Raw genomic sequence first — 17651 nt, forward strand, 5'->3', positions numbered from 1 at the left:
ACAGTATATGATTAGCGTCCTCCTCAGATTAAGCTATTCTAGTAGGAGCAAGAGCAAATGGATGATGCCTCCTCTGTGTGCAGGCACAGAGGGTGAAAGTGCTGTCCCCAGCTAGCCTCTGGGGAGTTTTCTGGCTGTCATGAGAGCAGGATACTTATCCTTCCCACCTCCCCTTAACGAAATGGTATTGCATTTGCTCAGCTCCATATTCTGGAAGAGTCTGTGGTTGCTAATAGGGAGAGAGCCCTGGCTCCGAGGGCAGCAGGGAGAATGGCTGGCACCTATCATGTTGCCACCTTACTCAATGCACAGCAACCAGCTGAATAAATGTTAATGCATACCATAAATAAATAAAGCTCCTTCTCCACTTACTGGCTTCTGTTCTGAACCTAGATGAAAGGCTATGGGGGGGGAAACCATTGTGTCTCTGGCAGAAGCCAAGAGAAAGGCTAGAAAGGAAGTGTTTTTGCATAGCGCTTTCTACAGCAGGCTTTTACCACCCTTTTCTGTGGCGATAACTAGGTGGACTTCTGCAGGCATTTGCCTAAACTGTTGTCATGGTCTAACAGCTAGTCCTGTGTCTACTGAAGGATTTGTCACTGTAACCATGAGGAGATGCATGCAGTCAAAGGGAGTTCAATGAGTATAGCGGGTTTCGCATGGGGCTGGAAGAAGGAAATGGCTCTACAGAAGTGTTCAGAGCAGCCTGTTTCTGTTCTTCTACCATGTCTGTCCCTGTGATGCTCAAATGCCTTCCAGCACCCTGCCAAGAGTCATGTCTGACTGACTCCTCGGGTATCTCTGCCTCTCACACACAAGACAGAGTGGCATCACTTCAGGTGCTGGGGCACACACAAGCACAGCAGGAAAGGGCAAAGCGTGGCTGGGCAGATGCTCCCAGTTGGGCTCCTTGGCACAGGGGTGGCATGGTGGGGCACACAGATGGAGGGACATGGCAGAAGTGAGAGATGATGGCCTGGCAGGAGGGCAGTGCCCGCCTTGCACACAAACTGTTGAGATGCAGGCATTCGGCTCCAACCTCCCCAGCTTCCTGCTTGATACGCTTGTCTCTGGGGAAAGACCAAAATTCACTGGGGCAAAAGGCTAGAAAATGGATTTCACTGCCTGTAGCATGAGTTAGGCTGACAAAACGTGTAGTTGAAAATCAGCAGCCTGCAAGGCACGATCGCTTGACACTGCATGACTCTTGTAATCCAAGAAACGCTTTCATGCTGTAACAGGACACGGGGCTCTAGCACAAAGACAACAGCCATTCCTGCCGGCCTGGCGTGGCCCAGGGACATGTATCATCTGCCCAGGGAGCTGAGCCGGGAAGCGGAAAGCAGGGGACTCCATTGAGCAGGCTGCACCCAGGAGATGGTACCCACTGGTCTATCTCCATGGAGAAGGCACTGGTAGCTGCTTGGCAGAGGATGCTAGCCCTAACTAGGCAGAATGCACTGATGGCAAAGCAGTAAACTACTTTTAATGCTCATGAACCAATGCCACATTCCCATCTCCTAGGGTTCTCCATGGACCTCCCTTATCTCCTAATGGGGCTTTCATCCCCCAGCCATATGAGGATGCCTCTGAGATAAGACTCGACAGATCTCTGCATGGCCCCCAGACTGTAATTCCTTGATCTCCGCTCTCCCCCACCCTCATAAGCTTGCACCCTGCGTGGACATAGCTTGAAACAAGGCCTTGGGGTTGTTGTTTTGAGAAAACCATTACAGACAAGGCACAGGGTCAAGAATCACAGGTCAATAGAAGAAACAATCCAAGAATTAAATTTATCTTTTCTAACCTCGAAGAGCATCTTACATACAGCAGTATGAATCAAAACAAAACCCTTCTCAGTGGCATAGATGAGCATGGATCTTCTGATGTCCAGAGCCTTGGACTTGCTTGTGCTCACTCAGGAACGGCCCCAAAAGCAGAAAGACAGAAAAACTGAGTCGAGACAGTCTTTCTTTTTATAAAGCTGCACTGTAAATATGCATTTTCTATTGATGGCTTGGCATGATGACCAACAAAAGGATCATTATTTAGCAATAGTTAATGGGTTTTGCCTGCCCAAACCATGAGCTTGTTAATTATTTCAACTGAAGACCACATGGCAGTCACACAGTTATCAGTGCAAGCACAGTGGTGCTGCTTCTTTCCCACAACCCTTTAGAAGAGGGCTTTGTACATGGATTTAACATACAGAGATTTTGTCTGCAGTATATGACCATGTAAAGAGTGTTGACTAGAAATCAAGCTCAGTCAGCTACACAGTTCAGCAGGAGAGCATCCCACGCATGCATGAACCCAAATGGATCTGGGCAGTAGCTGAACTGTGCCACGCAGACATGAATTCACATTTTATACCACCATGCCACTTCCCTCTCACCATCATGTCTGCAAGAAAGGAAGTTCCTGAGCACATGGGTGGACTTGTCCTGTACAACCGACACCTTGCTCTAGCTTTGCTGGTTTGTCCACGGCCTTGTGGCCTTGCTTGGGAGTCCCTGGTGTACCCTTGCCCATCTGTGAGGTCTGCACCTTGCTCAACTGCAGACGTCCTCTGTGTCTTTTAACAAAGGCTAAAAATGGAAAGCACTGGCATCCACTGAGACAATGTCTGAGATTCAATAGCATGGCAGGAAGGCCAGATGTTTGCTTTTAGGCACTGTAGATCTTACTTCTCACTCCCATGAGAAGTCAGCAAATGCCCTAATGCAGAATTCTGTTACTATCAGTAAAGCAGCAAGGTTGCACCCTTAAAACTATCATTTTATAGGGAAGTAATGCCTGGGATCCAGCAAAGAGCAACAGCCCTTGCTGTAGAGAGGAAGTACCACTTCTCTCAGACTCCCCTGCAGATTCCCATTTGAGAAATGACAGTGCAACTGAGGGAGCTGATGCTGACCACAGTGGTAGCAACCTAACAGGGATTTACTGGACCCAGTTCTTCTCATATGTAACACTTTTCCCGAGGGACCTCATCTCAAAAGACCTTGTTGAGTGTTCTCAGCATGGGAATTTCTCCCTGCCTGAGTACCCAGGGGCAAATCCCAGGTGTTCCTCTCCACCTGCTGGAGGTAAGGAGGGACAGAGATGTCACACATTTCCTCTGGCAGACTGGCCTCACTCTTTGGCAGCATAAGCATGGTACAAAGGTGAATTGCTGCTTGTTCTCTGCTTGCCCAAGATCTCAAGAGCACAGGGCAGAGCACATGGACACATAGCTGTGTCTGCCTCCATTCAGCTGCATGACTGGGGCCAACTCACTTCACCCTTGGGTATTACTCTTTCCCCTGCTCCTTCCCATTGCCAGGATATTCTGAAAGCTGCTCAGAGGTGGGACTGTCACTTCATGTCTTTGCACAGTGCAATGGGGCACTGTCCCAAGAACAGGGAGCTAAAGTGCTCCTGCAGTTGGTGGAGCGCTGTGAGTGAAAGGCCCAGCTCCTGAAGCAGTGCAATTTTCCCATGTGCTATTGCTGTTTGCTTCCCCAGCCCACTGCAAGAAAGCCCTTGACAGCACCAATCTGCTCTCACAGGTCCATATCAGAGCAGTGCCTGAGACAGTAATTCCTCATCTTTCCCGCCACCTGGCCTTGAATAACTCCATTGTCCTCCACCACTGCTCCCTCCCTGCCATTTCAGCCTCGTTCTTCATGTCCTCTTTCCCATCAGATTCCAGCTTCAGATTACCCCTGCTTCCCTCCAATGTTGCCTTGTGGGTGACCCTTTTATTTAGAGCCTCAGACATTTAATACTCTGGCAGGAAACAGGGCTGGAAGTAAAAAGGGAAATCAGCATTTCTCTTGGTTCCTGCAGATCAAAACCTAACAGTGGGCAAGCCTGGAGATGCATAGGCTCAGCTCAGTACTGACCAGAGCTACTGCTAGGAGCAGGCTTTGCTCTGTGTGCTGCTGGCTGGAAGCCTGACTGGTTCGCTTGGCCCAAGATTACAGTAATCTCTAGTAGCACATGCTCCCCAAGCCTGATGAGAGGGCTTTCTCCTGTCCAGAAGCAGCCAAGTCCTTGCTGCTCCTCATGTCACCCAGCCCGACTACCCAAAGATTTCCACTCCATAAACCAAACTTCTTTCTCAGATACAGGCACCCATAAAGGGTAGAGCACAGCCTGCTCTTAAGATATGGCACAGGGAGAAGGGCTCTGTGCTGGGCTGCTGTTTCTGCTGGCCTGTGACCAGCTCCTGTCCCCAGACCTTAGAGCTGCCATGCTACTGCTCCAACCTCCCGCAGTTTCCACAGGGAAGCCTCATGCCTGCATTGCAATGCCTTTGAGATGATACTTGGTGACAGGGGCTCTGCAAAGAGGGTTTTTACACCTCTGACTCTGTAGTGCCCACCGTTCATCTCCAGGTCCTTTTTCCTTGCTACTTTGAGACTGCTGAGCACAATATCTCTCCTTCCAAGTAGGGACTGCTCAGGGTTTATTCACAGGAAGATTTTCTTAAATGAAACTGGTTGTTGGATAGGCCCGAATACATGGGGAACAAAAGCTGTATTATTTAATAATGGCCAAAAAAAAAAGAGGACACTTTTTATTATGAACTTTTTTGGTTCTCAGGTAAAGCCAATTCCTCAGTTTCTTTATTTAAATCAAGATCCTCCAAATACTAAATACTAGCATATGATCTTCTAAACGTATTCTGAAATTCAAAAATACTGTTACTGGCCATGAGAAATTCAGAAAAAAAATATTTTGAATTGTTTAGTGAAAAATAATTTGTCATCCAGCTCTGGTTATAAAAGAAAGGGGACTATCTCTGCCCATGAGCTTCCCCTGCGTTTTCTCAATAGTCTGATTATTTTCTGCTGAGTGCCCCCTGGGTTTTTGCCCAGTGGACAGCGCGCTACTGTACATATTGCTTTACATCCCTGCATTCCTTGGCAAGCTAGATACAAACACGCAGTGTTACTCGATGTACACAGTCCTTGCACAACCTGGGAGGTGGGTCAGTTTTTTATTTGCTCTCCTGGAGTGGGTTGTGTCTCCAGCTAATAAAAAAGGAATGTGAGCACTTGGATTTGAGCTAGTGGCAAATGTTAAGCATGCCGAGGAGGAATTTAGCCTCATGACATCTACTAACGGCTGCTGACACACTATCAACAAAGCAGCTGACCCAAAGTCAATGAGAGGAGCCTTTAATTCATTTCAAGAGCTTCCAGGTCGTGCACTAAAGCACCACCAAAGAGTGATAGCTGCACCATGCACAGATTCCCAGTGTCACTGCAACCTTTACAGACAATTTCTGGCTGTTCTTAGGGCCAACAAAAAGTACCATGGTGGTAACAGGAAAAACAGGGAGCCTGATGCTTCGAAAGAAGCTGCAGAGATGCTTCCAAACTGGAGCCTGGGCAGCTGCTACAAAGCATTTGGTGGTGTATTGTTCCTGCTGCCTCTCTCCTTTCACTGGTTAACAGATATTCTTGCAATGATACAGATTTACTCGTCTTTTCAAGTTAATTTCTGCCTTGCAGGAAAGCAGCAGTCATGTCCAAGCATATAAGCAAGCCACAGGCCATGCAGCTAAGGTCGAAGGAGGACTCTTTGGCAGGCTTTTGGCATGGCACTGCTGCTACCAGCAAAACTTTTCTGTGGCATTGCTTATTCCAGCTCCTTCGTGCAAAACAAGTTGTGCTGGCCCAAGGGCTGTTAGGCAGCACAACACGGCACCTTTGCAAGCAATATTATTCCAGCCTCTTGCAGTTTTTCCTTCCTTGAAATAGTTATGCATTGTGGAGAAGAGTGGGGCAATGGGTGGCACATGGCAGGGCAGGAGAGGGGGGAGGCAGTCAGTATATCCCACGAGTCCTCCTCTGCACTGAGGCTCTGCCAGCCAGCCATGGGAACTCCAGAGGAAGGAAGTCTCCGCAACAGCATAAGCAAGATACAGACCTGCAAATGCCTCGCTGCTAGGAGCTCAGACACAGCAGGTCTGTGCAATGACAGAAATCAGAACCTTGACTAACCCTGCAGAACCTGGAGCATCGCCCTACCCCATAAAGAAGCAGGAACCTGTCAGATTGGCAAAGCTGTACTACCGAAGATAAGTGATCAGACTGCCAGATCAGATCTGGCTTAGTACTCAGATCCTGGGAATAGGTGCTATTTCATAAGTGCTTTGTAACTCAGGCCCAGCAAATCTGCATGATTTTCATTAGCAAACAGAGGCACTTGCTGCTTCGTTTCTCCTTCAGAGGGCTGTGTCCTGACCTGTTTGTTTGGCACAAGGACCAGCTCATGCTACACTGGCAGGTTACTATAAACACTGTGTGCACTGATATATAATATATAGATAATATATAAAATTGACAAGCTCCAGAAGGCAACAATTAGGGCTTTCCCTAGGCTGTTCTAATGGATGTGGAGGCCAGAAAGGGCTCTAGTGGGATACACGGAATCAGGGAGAGGTCCTTGGCCTGGTATTGTCAATGAGATAAACATAATCCTGCATTTCACCTCATTTTTGCTGTGGGCAGGGTTTTAACAGAAAGATGAGAAATTGTCAGAGACATGGAGAACAGCTTGAAATGTGCCACCATACAGGCTCACAAAGGCTGACAAAAGCACAAAGACTCCGATATCAAAAAGAAAATTCTCATTTTCAAGCCAATTCATGATTCTCTGGCTCCCAGTTCATGACTGAAATGGGGGAGCTAATCATGCTCCTACTCATTTTGTTCTTGCAGCTCAACCCGAATAGCAAGCTAGGGCTTTTCTTTGTTAAATACTCCAGTTGTTGCTGGGAGGGAGCGTGTGGTCATTCCCAACTGACTGCTATTGTTTATGTTGGTGCAAAGGAACATAAATACTATCAGACAGGAATGGCAGGGCCAAATCTGCTCATGCTCACACCAACTTTACACTGGCATCTCAGCCCTGAATTGCACAGCACTGATTTCCTAGTTACACCCTGCAAAGCGTCTCAGCTTTGTGTCTGTGTCTTTCACCAGAGCTTTCACCAGAAGCTCAGCACCCAAGCAACAGTTCTGACTCTGGGCCCCTTCTAAATCCTTCTAGGATAACTAGGTATTTAGGTCTGTGGCCCCTGTTGTCCTACAGTTACAGCCTCTATAGAGATCAGGTGCACTGCAGAGGACATGCTCTTGCCTTGCCAGCACAAGGCATCTGAAATCTGCCTGCAAGGCTGTTTGCCAGCCTGTCTTCCAAACCTAACCAGACAGGGACAGAGGCTAAGACTTTCCCTCCTTGGATACAGTCTCCTTCCTGCAACCCACACCAGAGATGGCTGCATCCCACAGGGGTTGTGCAGATATCATTCAGAGGTACTACAAGAGCAAAGGCACTACCAAGGTATTATGGATATACTGTATCATGTGTTTTACTAGGCTGATATCATTCTTAGGTTCATTACAGACTGCTTCACATACTACTTGTCTATCACCCACATTTCCTACTGTGCCCTCTGCCCAGCAACAGCGAAACACAAATATGGGAGGATCAGGGAGGATCCTATGTGATAAAACTTCCTAATTAATCAGAGGAGGACGTGCATGGAGGGGATTTCGGGGCCCTTGCAACTCTGGTGTAACTGGCTGCATTTGTCAGAGGCACCTGTTTACACCACAACTGACTTTGGCCTTGGCATTGACTAAGAGCATAAGTGAGTTTTGTTTTGAGCAGTAACAAGAATGCAAATGGGACGGAAAGAGATGCTATCTTGGGACTGAGCGTTTGGATCCTGCCTGGAAGTGGCTTGTGAGCCCCCCAGGCTGCTCAGCGTAGTACCACCAGCACTCCCTCCAGCAGCGCCCAAATTACTCCGAAACTCCAGGACCGCTTAGTGTCACGGCAATCCTGAGGCTGTTCTTCTGCCCTCTCACAGATACTTAACAAAAGGCAAAAAGAGCAGAAAGAAAATTCTATAACCCATTAACAACCCGGGGAAAGCAGAGCCCACCCCGTTCTGCCTGTGCACCCTGCATACCGAGGCACAAGCATCTTCTGCACTCAGCTGTCTAGGGTCACTGCAGTACAGTCAGTAACCACAGACGCTTTTGGCACATCATTCGGCTAACTTATTTCACACATCCACTTCAGGATCAGATGAGCTGGACCCCAGAAAAGCCTGTTTCTCTCCTCCCTAAGCTGACATTCCCCCCTTTGAATACTCACAGGCCACTTGGGAAGCTGGCAGCAGGCAGTAGGGACCAAGCCCAGGCCTCCCACTGGGTGTCATACCCCTAGGACCATCCTTTTTTCCATGCTTGAGCCCAACTGGTACATTTTGTTGGAGATGCTCTGCCCTGTTTGCTTAGCAGAGGCCAGGCATTAAAGATAAGTTCAGTCCTGCCCTCCTTTACACCACTACAAAGCCCAAGAGACTTTAACAAAGTTACTTCAGCTCTAAACCGGGTCCCAGAGGGCAGAATTTATCCCGCTAGCCGATATCTTGTGCACACACTCTGCCAGGGTGAAGGGAGTGTTTAGGGCCACATCCTAACTCCCTGGAAAAAAGGGCGTTGCATGGAAATGGGGAGAAAACTTGGCACTGAAGATGTGTTTTGGCTTCCTGGACCAAACTGATAACCATGTCTCTCCAGGATGTGAATTGATCCTACTTTTTTTCTCAATTATTATTATCTTTTATTCTTTCCGCTCCCTAACACAAAGCCAAACAGGACACTCTTTCTTTCCAGGCAGGATTTTAGCCTGCTATCATGGAAGTTCAGCTCAACACACAGTTTTGAGCCCATGGGTAAAATCTACCTTGTTACCTCTGTAGTGGTCTGAACTTTTTCTGTTTCCTCATGTGGCCACTGGTGCCAGTGGAAAACATCATTTCCACAGTGCTGTTTATCCATAAGATATTGGTGACGGATAACATTCTTCAGAGAATGGCTTTGCTGTTTTTCTTACACTTTTGGATACTGGGCAAGAAGAAAGCCAACTGGTTAGGAAAGGACTGAACAACTGAACTGAACTCAGTTATAGAATCTTTCACAGGTTTTTTTCTCCTGAAAGAGGTGTCTTAGGGCTTACTGGGCTGAATCCTCAGAGGCAATAGATGAGACGATTCCCGCTAAGAGATCTGGTTCTATGTGTGTCAATGTGCCACATGGCATCTGTGCTCGGGTCATTCAAAACTTTCTGGATGACCCATGCTTGTCAAACACCAAGCATTTAGGTTCAGCAACAGAGTGACTGTGCCCTTGCTCATACCAGCCCTTGCTCTTGAGGCCAGAGCAGCGGATCATACCAGCCACCTCCACCCTGACAATCCAGGATCTCCACACCATGAGTTTTATTTGTTACCTGACACCAAAAGCAAGGGACAAAGCTCTATTGTTTTCCCGTCTCTTTGGCTATCTTGGCAGACAGAAGGGAAAAAAGTATAGTAATGGTCACTGTGGGATCATGCCAACTTTTATCACCTCAAATGTTTGTTGTACTAGTGCCAGAGCCCTGCAGCAATCCTGCCCTTTGCAATCCAGCGCATATTATATCCCAATAGTCTTCTACAGCTACAGCCTCTCAAGACACAGAGCAGATAATTTACTTTAACAGCGGTGCAGTGGTGTTGCAGGTACTGATAGGAAGCATGGGGGGAAAAATGACCTACTACAGGGTTCTTTGTGCAGGGTTTTACGGCAGCGGGGAGGAGGGTTAGGGACAAGACCTGAACAAGAGTTCAGGCTAGCTCTACCCTGGCTTCATGCCGTGATCTAAGCTCTGACAGAGGCTGCCACTCGATCACAGGAAAAAAATTTTTATATTCCTGCAGCTCCATTTATCACGTGGGGATTATACAAATTCTCTGCCTCCTAGGGACATAGTATAGATTAGATAACATGTTACAGCACTTGGGTCTTCTCCATTGCAAGATGCTGTAGAAATGCAAAGTACGAGAGGTGTCAGATAAACCAGGAGGGAAATTAGCTAATACTGCTAATGTGCCAGTGTTCATTCATATGAAATTAAGCAGATGGAGGACAGAGTTGTGCAGAAGGGCAGTGAAGGAGCCGCTCAGGAGAAATGCCCTGTCTTCTGAAGTCTTTTCTGAAGCAGGGAGTTTACCTGTTTAACATAAAGGATCCCATTTGAACCGTAGGGTTAAACAGCCGCAGATCTCCATGCAGGCATTATTCTAAATGTGGCATATTCAGTTCAGTCCAGAATGGCCAGGGCTAGAACTAAGCTAAGGCAAATAATTATGCATCCACAGAAAGGTTTGTAACGTTTCATCACCTTGCTTTAAAGTAAACAGACAAAACCCCCCTTTTTTTTAAAGTATCCGCACTTCTCAGATAGACATGACTTGAGATTGCCATAGTGATTTGCAGCCTGGATCCTTAAAATTCTTCCTGGATTTAGATCAAAACTAAGCACTAGGCAAGAAGGAGACTTCAGTTTTTCAGCACCCTGCTGTCCCCAGAAAGCCCAGGTGTCTTCAGGCAGCTTGGTTACTTTTGAGGATGCTGGGGGGAGACGGAGAAAGGAGAGGTTTCAGTGGGGGCCAGGTAGAAGCCAACAAGATGGAAGAGATTTCAGGAAAAAGAACAAGCAGACATCTTAAAGAAAGGGACAGGAAAGAGAATATGCAGAAACACTCCCTTCCTTGGCCCAGGCAGCTTCTGGGACGTCACTTGAATGGCATCCTGAGACAAAAAAAGGCACATTGTTCTACTTCTGTGGCTTTTAAAAATAACACAGAAATGCCCTCAAGGAGAATCAACAAAGGGACCTGGGAACCTCTGCATTTTTGCCCTCCTTCCTTTATTTCATTTGTTGCTGTTAGGTTTGTGAGGAGAGTGCTGGAGAAACAACGGATTAGTTGTAGATGCTTTACGGGGATCTGAGAACCTTCCTAAGTGATTGGAACGACTGCTTACAAACAGGAGCAGGCTGAAGAGAGAAAAGCCTGTCTCCATCCTCCTCATCTCATGCTCACTCCATCCTCACTGCAGCACATCCCATTGGGCAACAGGCCCTCGTCCAGGGCTTGCTTCTCCTGCTGGAAAAGGCTGCCGATAACTACAGGGGCCTAAGCACTGAGTGAGCTTATCAGCAAGTGCAGATGTCAAGAAACGAGGCCATGCAGAAGTCTGAGGTTTCAACAGGTTCTCGAGATCTTCAAGGGCATTTCTTCCAAACATTTTCTTAGAGGTGCATGCTGAGATCTCCGCTGTCCATGACACATGCAGCTTCTCTGAACTTGGAGGACAGAGCAAAGGCAGCAAAGAGAACCCCAGAAGCCAGCCTGGAGGCAACCAGACACAGTGCTGACCACTGCTAAACTCTGTGACCTCTTCTCCTAGCAGTAAGCCAGTCTGGCTGCAGAAACACAGATCCTTCCCACATTGCTGCCCGGCGTGACCCCTTCAGGACAGCAGGGCTGACTGCTGACCCTTGAGACAGGTATGAAGCTGTCTGCAGGGCTGCTGACCAATGCCTTTGCAATGAGGGGAGGAAGAGGAGGAGTGCAGTCTTTTCTGGAGAACTGAGTGGGGATGCAGCTGAGCATAACACACACAAGGCAGTGTGTGAGCCTTCCCACTGAGCTCTGCCCAGTTCAGCATGATCCTATGCTAACTCTCCCTCTGGTAATCCTGTCTCCCCAGTATACCTTCCCTTCCTCAGGGACTACCAGCTCACAGTGCTCAATGCCCTTCCTGTCAGGGCTGGAGACATTTGCTTGTCCTAATGTAAAAAACTTGTGTTTCCAGACTGGCCACTTTGGCCTTTTCCACTCCCTTTTAAAAAGGAGGGGATGGAATGTCTTAAAATCCAAATTTGTCTCCATCCCACACAAACACAGTGTTCTCATTTCCATTAGTGTCATCTATTTACATGCGAAATGCTTGGTGAGGAAATTGAGGTTAGTGAGAGAGAAAGTTACTCACATTAGACATGAATCCCAACGGATATGTGTTGCTGTGTGCCCTTCTACTCCAGACCTTGCCCCACATTGGAAATAGGGCAGACTGCAATTAAAACACAGCAAACAGAAAATGCCGCTGACTCTTTAATGGGAGTCTAAGGTGAAAAATGGCCATGCTGATATACTGATTAATTTACTTAAGGTCACTCCAGAAGCTAATGGCTGAGGGGGAAGCTGTGCTGGCTGTCCAAGATCTTTCCCCATGAAACTGTCTTCCCTTCACCTCTGATTCAGTGCTTGCAGTATAAAAGACACTGGCTCAGAGACTTACAATCTTAGTTAATGCTTCTGCCAGCGTGTCCGCCAATAAGTCATTTCTACTTATGAACAGTGGCCACTTTGGTGCTACCAGGAATTAGCCCCTGAGACGAAACACGCTACTACGTTTTCAGTCATAAAGATACAAGGTGCAAAGTACATGGGTGTCCTGCCAAGCTAAAGGTACCTCTCAGGCTTAAAAATAAAAGGCATTAGTAATCGGCTTCTACCAACCCTCACTGGGTTCTGAATGAAAGCTGCGGTGTCCCTTTTCATCTCCATTGTCTCTAAGCCCCGTTTTTATACAGTTAGGATGCTCCTGCATTCGCAAGCAGGTTTGCCACCAGTGCTCACCCCTCTGTCTCCTGAGAAGTACCAAGAGGGGCACAATTTGAAAACTCTTCTGTGCTGGTAAAGGAGATAAGGTGAAAATTCCTAGCAAAAATCAGAGGGAAAGCAATCATTGGGTCCATGCTAGTTCTGGAGAGACACCTGCTGGCAATGCTTGAAGAGCCCTAACCAGGCTCTGAAATGCACTCAGTCCTCCCTGGAAGCTTGGCTAATAAAGCCTAATAAAAATAAAAGTATAACAGAGATGAAAAAGGAGGCTAGGGGAAAAGGTTCATACTAAAGCAGTGGAATCAAAAACAAAAGCACGCTGCAAATCTGCACGCGATCCAAGCCCTAATCCAAATTTCACCATCTCTTGTGCCTGATCAGCATTTCACAGCCTGAGTTCAGATCAGGGACAGCTCACTGGGGTAGGCCCTCGACAGAAACTTAGCAAGAAAACATTGAGAAAGACCTACAGTCTAATATACCTGAGAGATTTCTACTTGTTTAACTATAATCAGTTTTTAACTGCCCTCCCAGCCAGCACTTTCATTTCAGGACAGCCAAAGAAACCCAAATTCCCACTTGGTGTGAGCTAAATCAAAGTAAGCTGAAATAAGGGCACTCACAGGGGCTAGAGGGGCTGGTTCAAAATCATATCTATTTTCATAAAGACACCATCCAGGCATGTAGCTGCATGTTACATGCAGGGGCACACACACAGATGAGGAAGAACGTGACTTACTTGCAGAAATCCCAGCAATTAGTACCAAGGAACCAGGTCCCTCTAAGATATTTCAATTCCTGTCAACTTTCTGATAAAGATCAGTAGCAGATTCAGGCCAGCTTCTCCTCCCTTTGCACAGGATCTGCAGGCAGATGGCTTAAATAACACCTATTTAGGTGAGAAGTGAATGCAAAGAAGCTCCAGAACTAAGCTAAAGACCCAGACTGCAGGAGTCCCCAAAGCAGGAGTTTTTCTGCTCCTGTAACAGTAGCACACTGTTCACTGCAATTATTCCTTGCTACAGCTCTGATGTATACAAGGCTTAGTGGAGAACAGAGCTGGCAAATTACTTTCCAGTCAACACTCAGGCTGTAATTCAATGTTGCGTTTTCTCCATCATTAACACCAGTCTAAGGAACTGCCATCTTTCTGAGACTGCCCCCCATTTCTCTGTCCCATTGCTGCAGTCCACTGATGCCTCCACGCAACTGTTGGTGGGACAAGATCACTCAGATGAGCTCAGGTAAAGGGAGCGGATGCATGGTCTTAGCTGGGCATATGTGGAGCAGCAGTAGGAGCAGGTAGCAACATCTGAAGCTGGCCCTGCTGCCGGAGAGGATGTCACCCATTCACAGGAGTTTTTGCAGTTCCTGGTGGTGTTGGAGAAGATGCAAATAAAGGACAGGCTTGGTAGATCCGGTAGCAAACAACCCTGTGGTTTAGGAGTGACCAGGGGACTGTGCTTTCTTGGGGTGAAGTGACTGGACAACATTTCTCCTGGGACATATCAGTCAGAAGGGAAGGGAAAGGCTGATAGAGAGCATTGCTTCAGTCACTGCTTGTGTTGGCCTTCCCTTATGTGGGATCCCTGTTATTCCCTCTGCCCTTCTGTTTCCCCTTGGTAGACCTCTTTCCTCTCTTTTACATGGAAAGAGGTCTCCAAGACAGGAGAGAGGTCTCCAGGGCAGCAGACCCAGAAGTGGGGCAGGTGTCTGCACCAAACACCTTTCCCTCTTCCTCTGCATACCCCTCTCCCCGAACAGCAGCTTGGGAGTCCCTACACTGTCACTCCCATGCCGACCATGATAAGATACGCTTGTGCACACAGGTGAGGAAAGAAAAGAGTCTGTTAACAAATGTGCAAACAGAGCAAAAGCAGACCAGGCACTGTTCCCTTTCCTTCTCCCTTTGTCCCTGCTCATATCACCTACACTTAGTTTTCCTTCTTTTGTGGCAATGTGCACTCCTCCGGCAACGGATTTACTGTCTGGTTCTGTCCCCACTGAAGGCAACTGGGATGTAGGGAGAACCTGACTGACTTCCCTAAGAGCAAGACTCCCACATTACTCCCTCCTCAGGGCTGGAGCTTGCTTTCTTCTCTCTCTGCAAAGCAGCATGTGCCCTGCAAAACCTCATAACCTAGAGCAGGAAAGCAATGTGGAGGCAGACCAGGTCTGGTCCAGATTTGGCACTGAGATGCCACTTTACTGGTGGAAAGAAAAGGAATAGTAACTCCATACAATAGTAGCAGCAGCAGATCAGAAATAGTCACTTCTGTGCTTTACACAAGGGACAGAGGAAAAGAAATGCAAGACATGAGCAGGGGGAAAGCCAGAACTACCACTTGAGTTCCTTCCACTCTTTGAGCTGAGCTCATTTACCCAGAAGGGAAACAATTTACAGCAAGAGCGACCCAGGGAACACATGAGTGCATATACAGGCATTTTTCCTGCTGAATGAACTGAAAGGATGAGAAAACACTTACAGCTCAGTTTCTGAGGATGGCAAAAAGAAAAGTCAAATGAAACTCTCTGTCCCTGGGGATGTGCTACGTCACCGGCATCTTTGTTAGCTTGCTATCCCATTTCTCAAACTATCACCTAAAGGAGTGAGTAGATGGAGCTCTGGTTGCCCCTAGGCTGCCCACGCTGGCAAGGGCCTTCTAGGGACATCGAAGGATGGTAATTACTGTAGCAGACCCTGCTCCTTCCCACAGCTCTTTCCCACCTCCAAAAGTCCAGTCCTTTCCAGTTATATGCCCCTGTCCTTGCTGTGCTTTATATTCACTTCATTTCCCTGTTTACAGTTCAAAATAGAGTATTTTCAGCTTTCCAACTTTTTAATTAAAAAAAAATCAGTATTTTGGTTACAAGGAAAACTCCAATATTCAGCAAACAAAAGCATTACCAATATTTTCAATGAGGATTTGGGGAATGTTTTTTTCAATCAAAATGTGACATGCTACTAAAAATATAAACCAAAAACATATTTAGGGAAGTTCTGCATGGGTGTTGGGCTACTTCACCAAAAGATCCTTATCCTTATTTAAAAAAAAATGGAAACTGTCCATTTGCTGCATTACTGACTGACTTTATACTGGAATATCCATTTTCTAGGTACCAATCTCTTTAATGTGAAATTTGTTAAATGAGACCACATGTTCCATGTTTGAAGAAAAGGGAAAAAATAGAGAAGCCAGCATCCCAGAGAAGGCATTGAAGAGAGCTTTGAAATAAACCACAAATAAACTAGAATAATATATACTTTTTTAAAACACAAGGAGTCCTAACGTTTGTTGTACTATGGAATTCCTTTGGTTGTGACCTAAGACAGGAATTTCTAACACAGGTTATTTTCAGCTTAAGAAAGGTGAAAACACTTTCTACATTTTCTAAGCAAACCAGGGATCACAGGATGTCCTCTGCTGGTAAGGACAACACTTGGAGTTCAGACAGTCCCAAATCACTCTGAGACTGGGTACTTATTCCTCTCCTATTCATGCAAAGTATTTTGCAGCTGGAAACTCGACAATTAAATAATAGGTAAATTCTTATAGGATTGTATTCAATAGCCTCATGAAAATCCAAATATTTTTTTCCAGTTGCTCCTTTCTGCTGCTTTCCAGTAAGAAATGCAGGAAGTAATAACGATTCGTTGCCTCATAAAAATCTTGTTCAAGAAACTCAAGTTCTGACTGTCCGGCCTTGATCCCTACAACCCTTCTTATTTTTACACTGCAGCCTGCCAGTAACTGCAAGAAAACAAACTAAAAGAGTCACAATAGTTCAGAAAGTTTTTTTCTGGAGGACAGTTAAAAAGTGCTGTTATAACCAAACTGGTGGGTAGCAGTTGGATTTTTTTTTTTTTCCACATGCACTTCCCACCCCTGTGCTGGACTTCTCAAGATGCTCCTCACCTCCCCAGCCCTTTTTTGAGAGCTTTCTAATTATTTACTGTGTGTGGCTTTCCTTTGTATTAGGTTTAATTTCCTCTACAAATAGTGCTGACCTCCAGGAAACAAATTTTCAGCAGCATTAAAGGCAAGACACCTAATTTGCCAATCCTTGTGACAAAGGTTAATATGTTCTATTATTCCCAACAGTCCGGCTAAAGCAGGAAGCTCAGAGACTGCAAGAAAGACAGTAGCACCCCATCATGAAAGCTGTAATTCTTAGATCCTAATTTACCAATAAAGAGCCGTTAAACAGAAGGCTTGTTTTCTTCTTTTTGCAGAGCAAAGGAAGAAATACTCCAATTCCAACGTCATTATGCACGAGACTTCACAGTACCATGTACAGGTGAGTGCAATGAAACTTTATGGGACTAAGCAGAGACTTACGTCAATGATAGAGGCTGATAATGAAATGTGTTTCGTTTTCCTGAAACTTCATTAGGTCAAAGATCGTTTAGGAACCTTCTTATAATAAGCAAGTGTCACTGAAATTTTCATTTCTCCTGCAGGAATGTGGGACTTCTCCAGTCCTTACTGAATAATCAAGAATTAGCAAATTAAAATGCTGAGTATTTGGGGAATGGAGAATGGGGAAAAAAAGATGTTAAAAAGATAAAGATAATTCTGTGGAAGCAAACAGGAAATTGAGATGCTGTTGTTCGCTCTCCCTCTTCTGTATTTGAAGATGAGCAAAGGGAACTGTTCTCCCTCTTGTCACTCCATGCTTCAAACCCTTCTTGATCAGCATGGACAGACAGGTTAAAATGAGGGTTTCCATGGTGGCTACAGGAACTCATCTGCCCAAACCAGAGACCACATTGTTTATCATCTTTCACCCAGCAGTTCTCTCCCACTTGCTGTGTCCTCCCAGGTAATTCAAAACTGTTCAGCCATGAAAGACATTAAGCCAAACCCATCTTCCAGTGTCACTGACATCCACTTAAAAATGAGGAGCCAGTCTGGCTGTCCGGGGCCTGGCAACTTCTGGAATGTAACATGTTGGAGCAAGCCAGCAGCCTCCATACCACAGGAATAGACATACCTGTCCAAAGCCAGCTGCACCATTCATCACCAAGAACTGGACAAGACGAGACAGATGAGAATTCCAGAAAGGAAAGCGCTTTATGAGGTCCATATTTTAGTAAACAGGGCCTTCTTTTCTCTGGTTTATGGCC

At 46.4% G+C, this 17651-nt stretch overlaps 1 protein-coding gene across 1 annotated transcript in view; it reads left to right on the forward strand.

The window, feature by feature from the left end:
• EPS8L2 (EPS8 signaling adaptor L2) overlaps positions 1-17651 on the forward strand; it is a 79397-nt gene that overhangs the window by 30296 nt on the left and 31450 nt on the right. The window contains exon 4 of the mRNA XM_013945373.2: positions 16758-16822. Coding sequence (XP_013800827.1) covers positions 16758-16822 — 65 coding nt within the window. The remainder of the gene's footprint in view (positions 1-16757; positions 16823-17651) is intronic.

Source organism: Apteryx mantelli, chromosome 4, assembly GCF_036417845.1.
Source record: "Apteryx mantelli isolate bAptMan1 chromosome 4, bAptMan1.hap1, whole genome shotgun sequence".
In the NCBI taxonomy this organism is placed as follows: Eukaryota; Metazoa; Chordata; class Aves; order Apterygiformes; family Apterygidae; genus Apteryx; species Apteryx mantelli.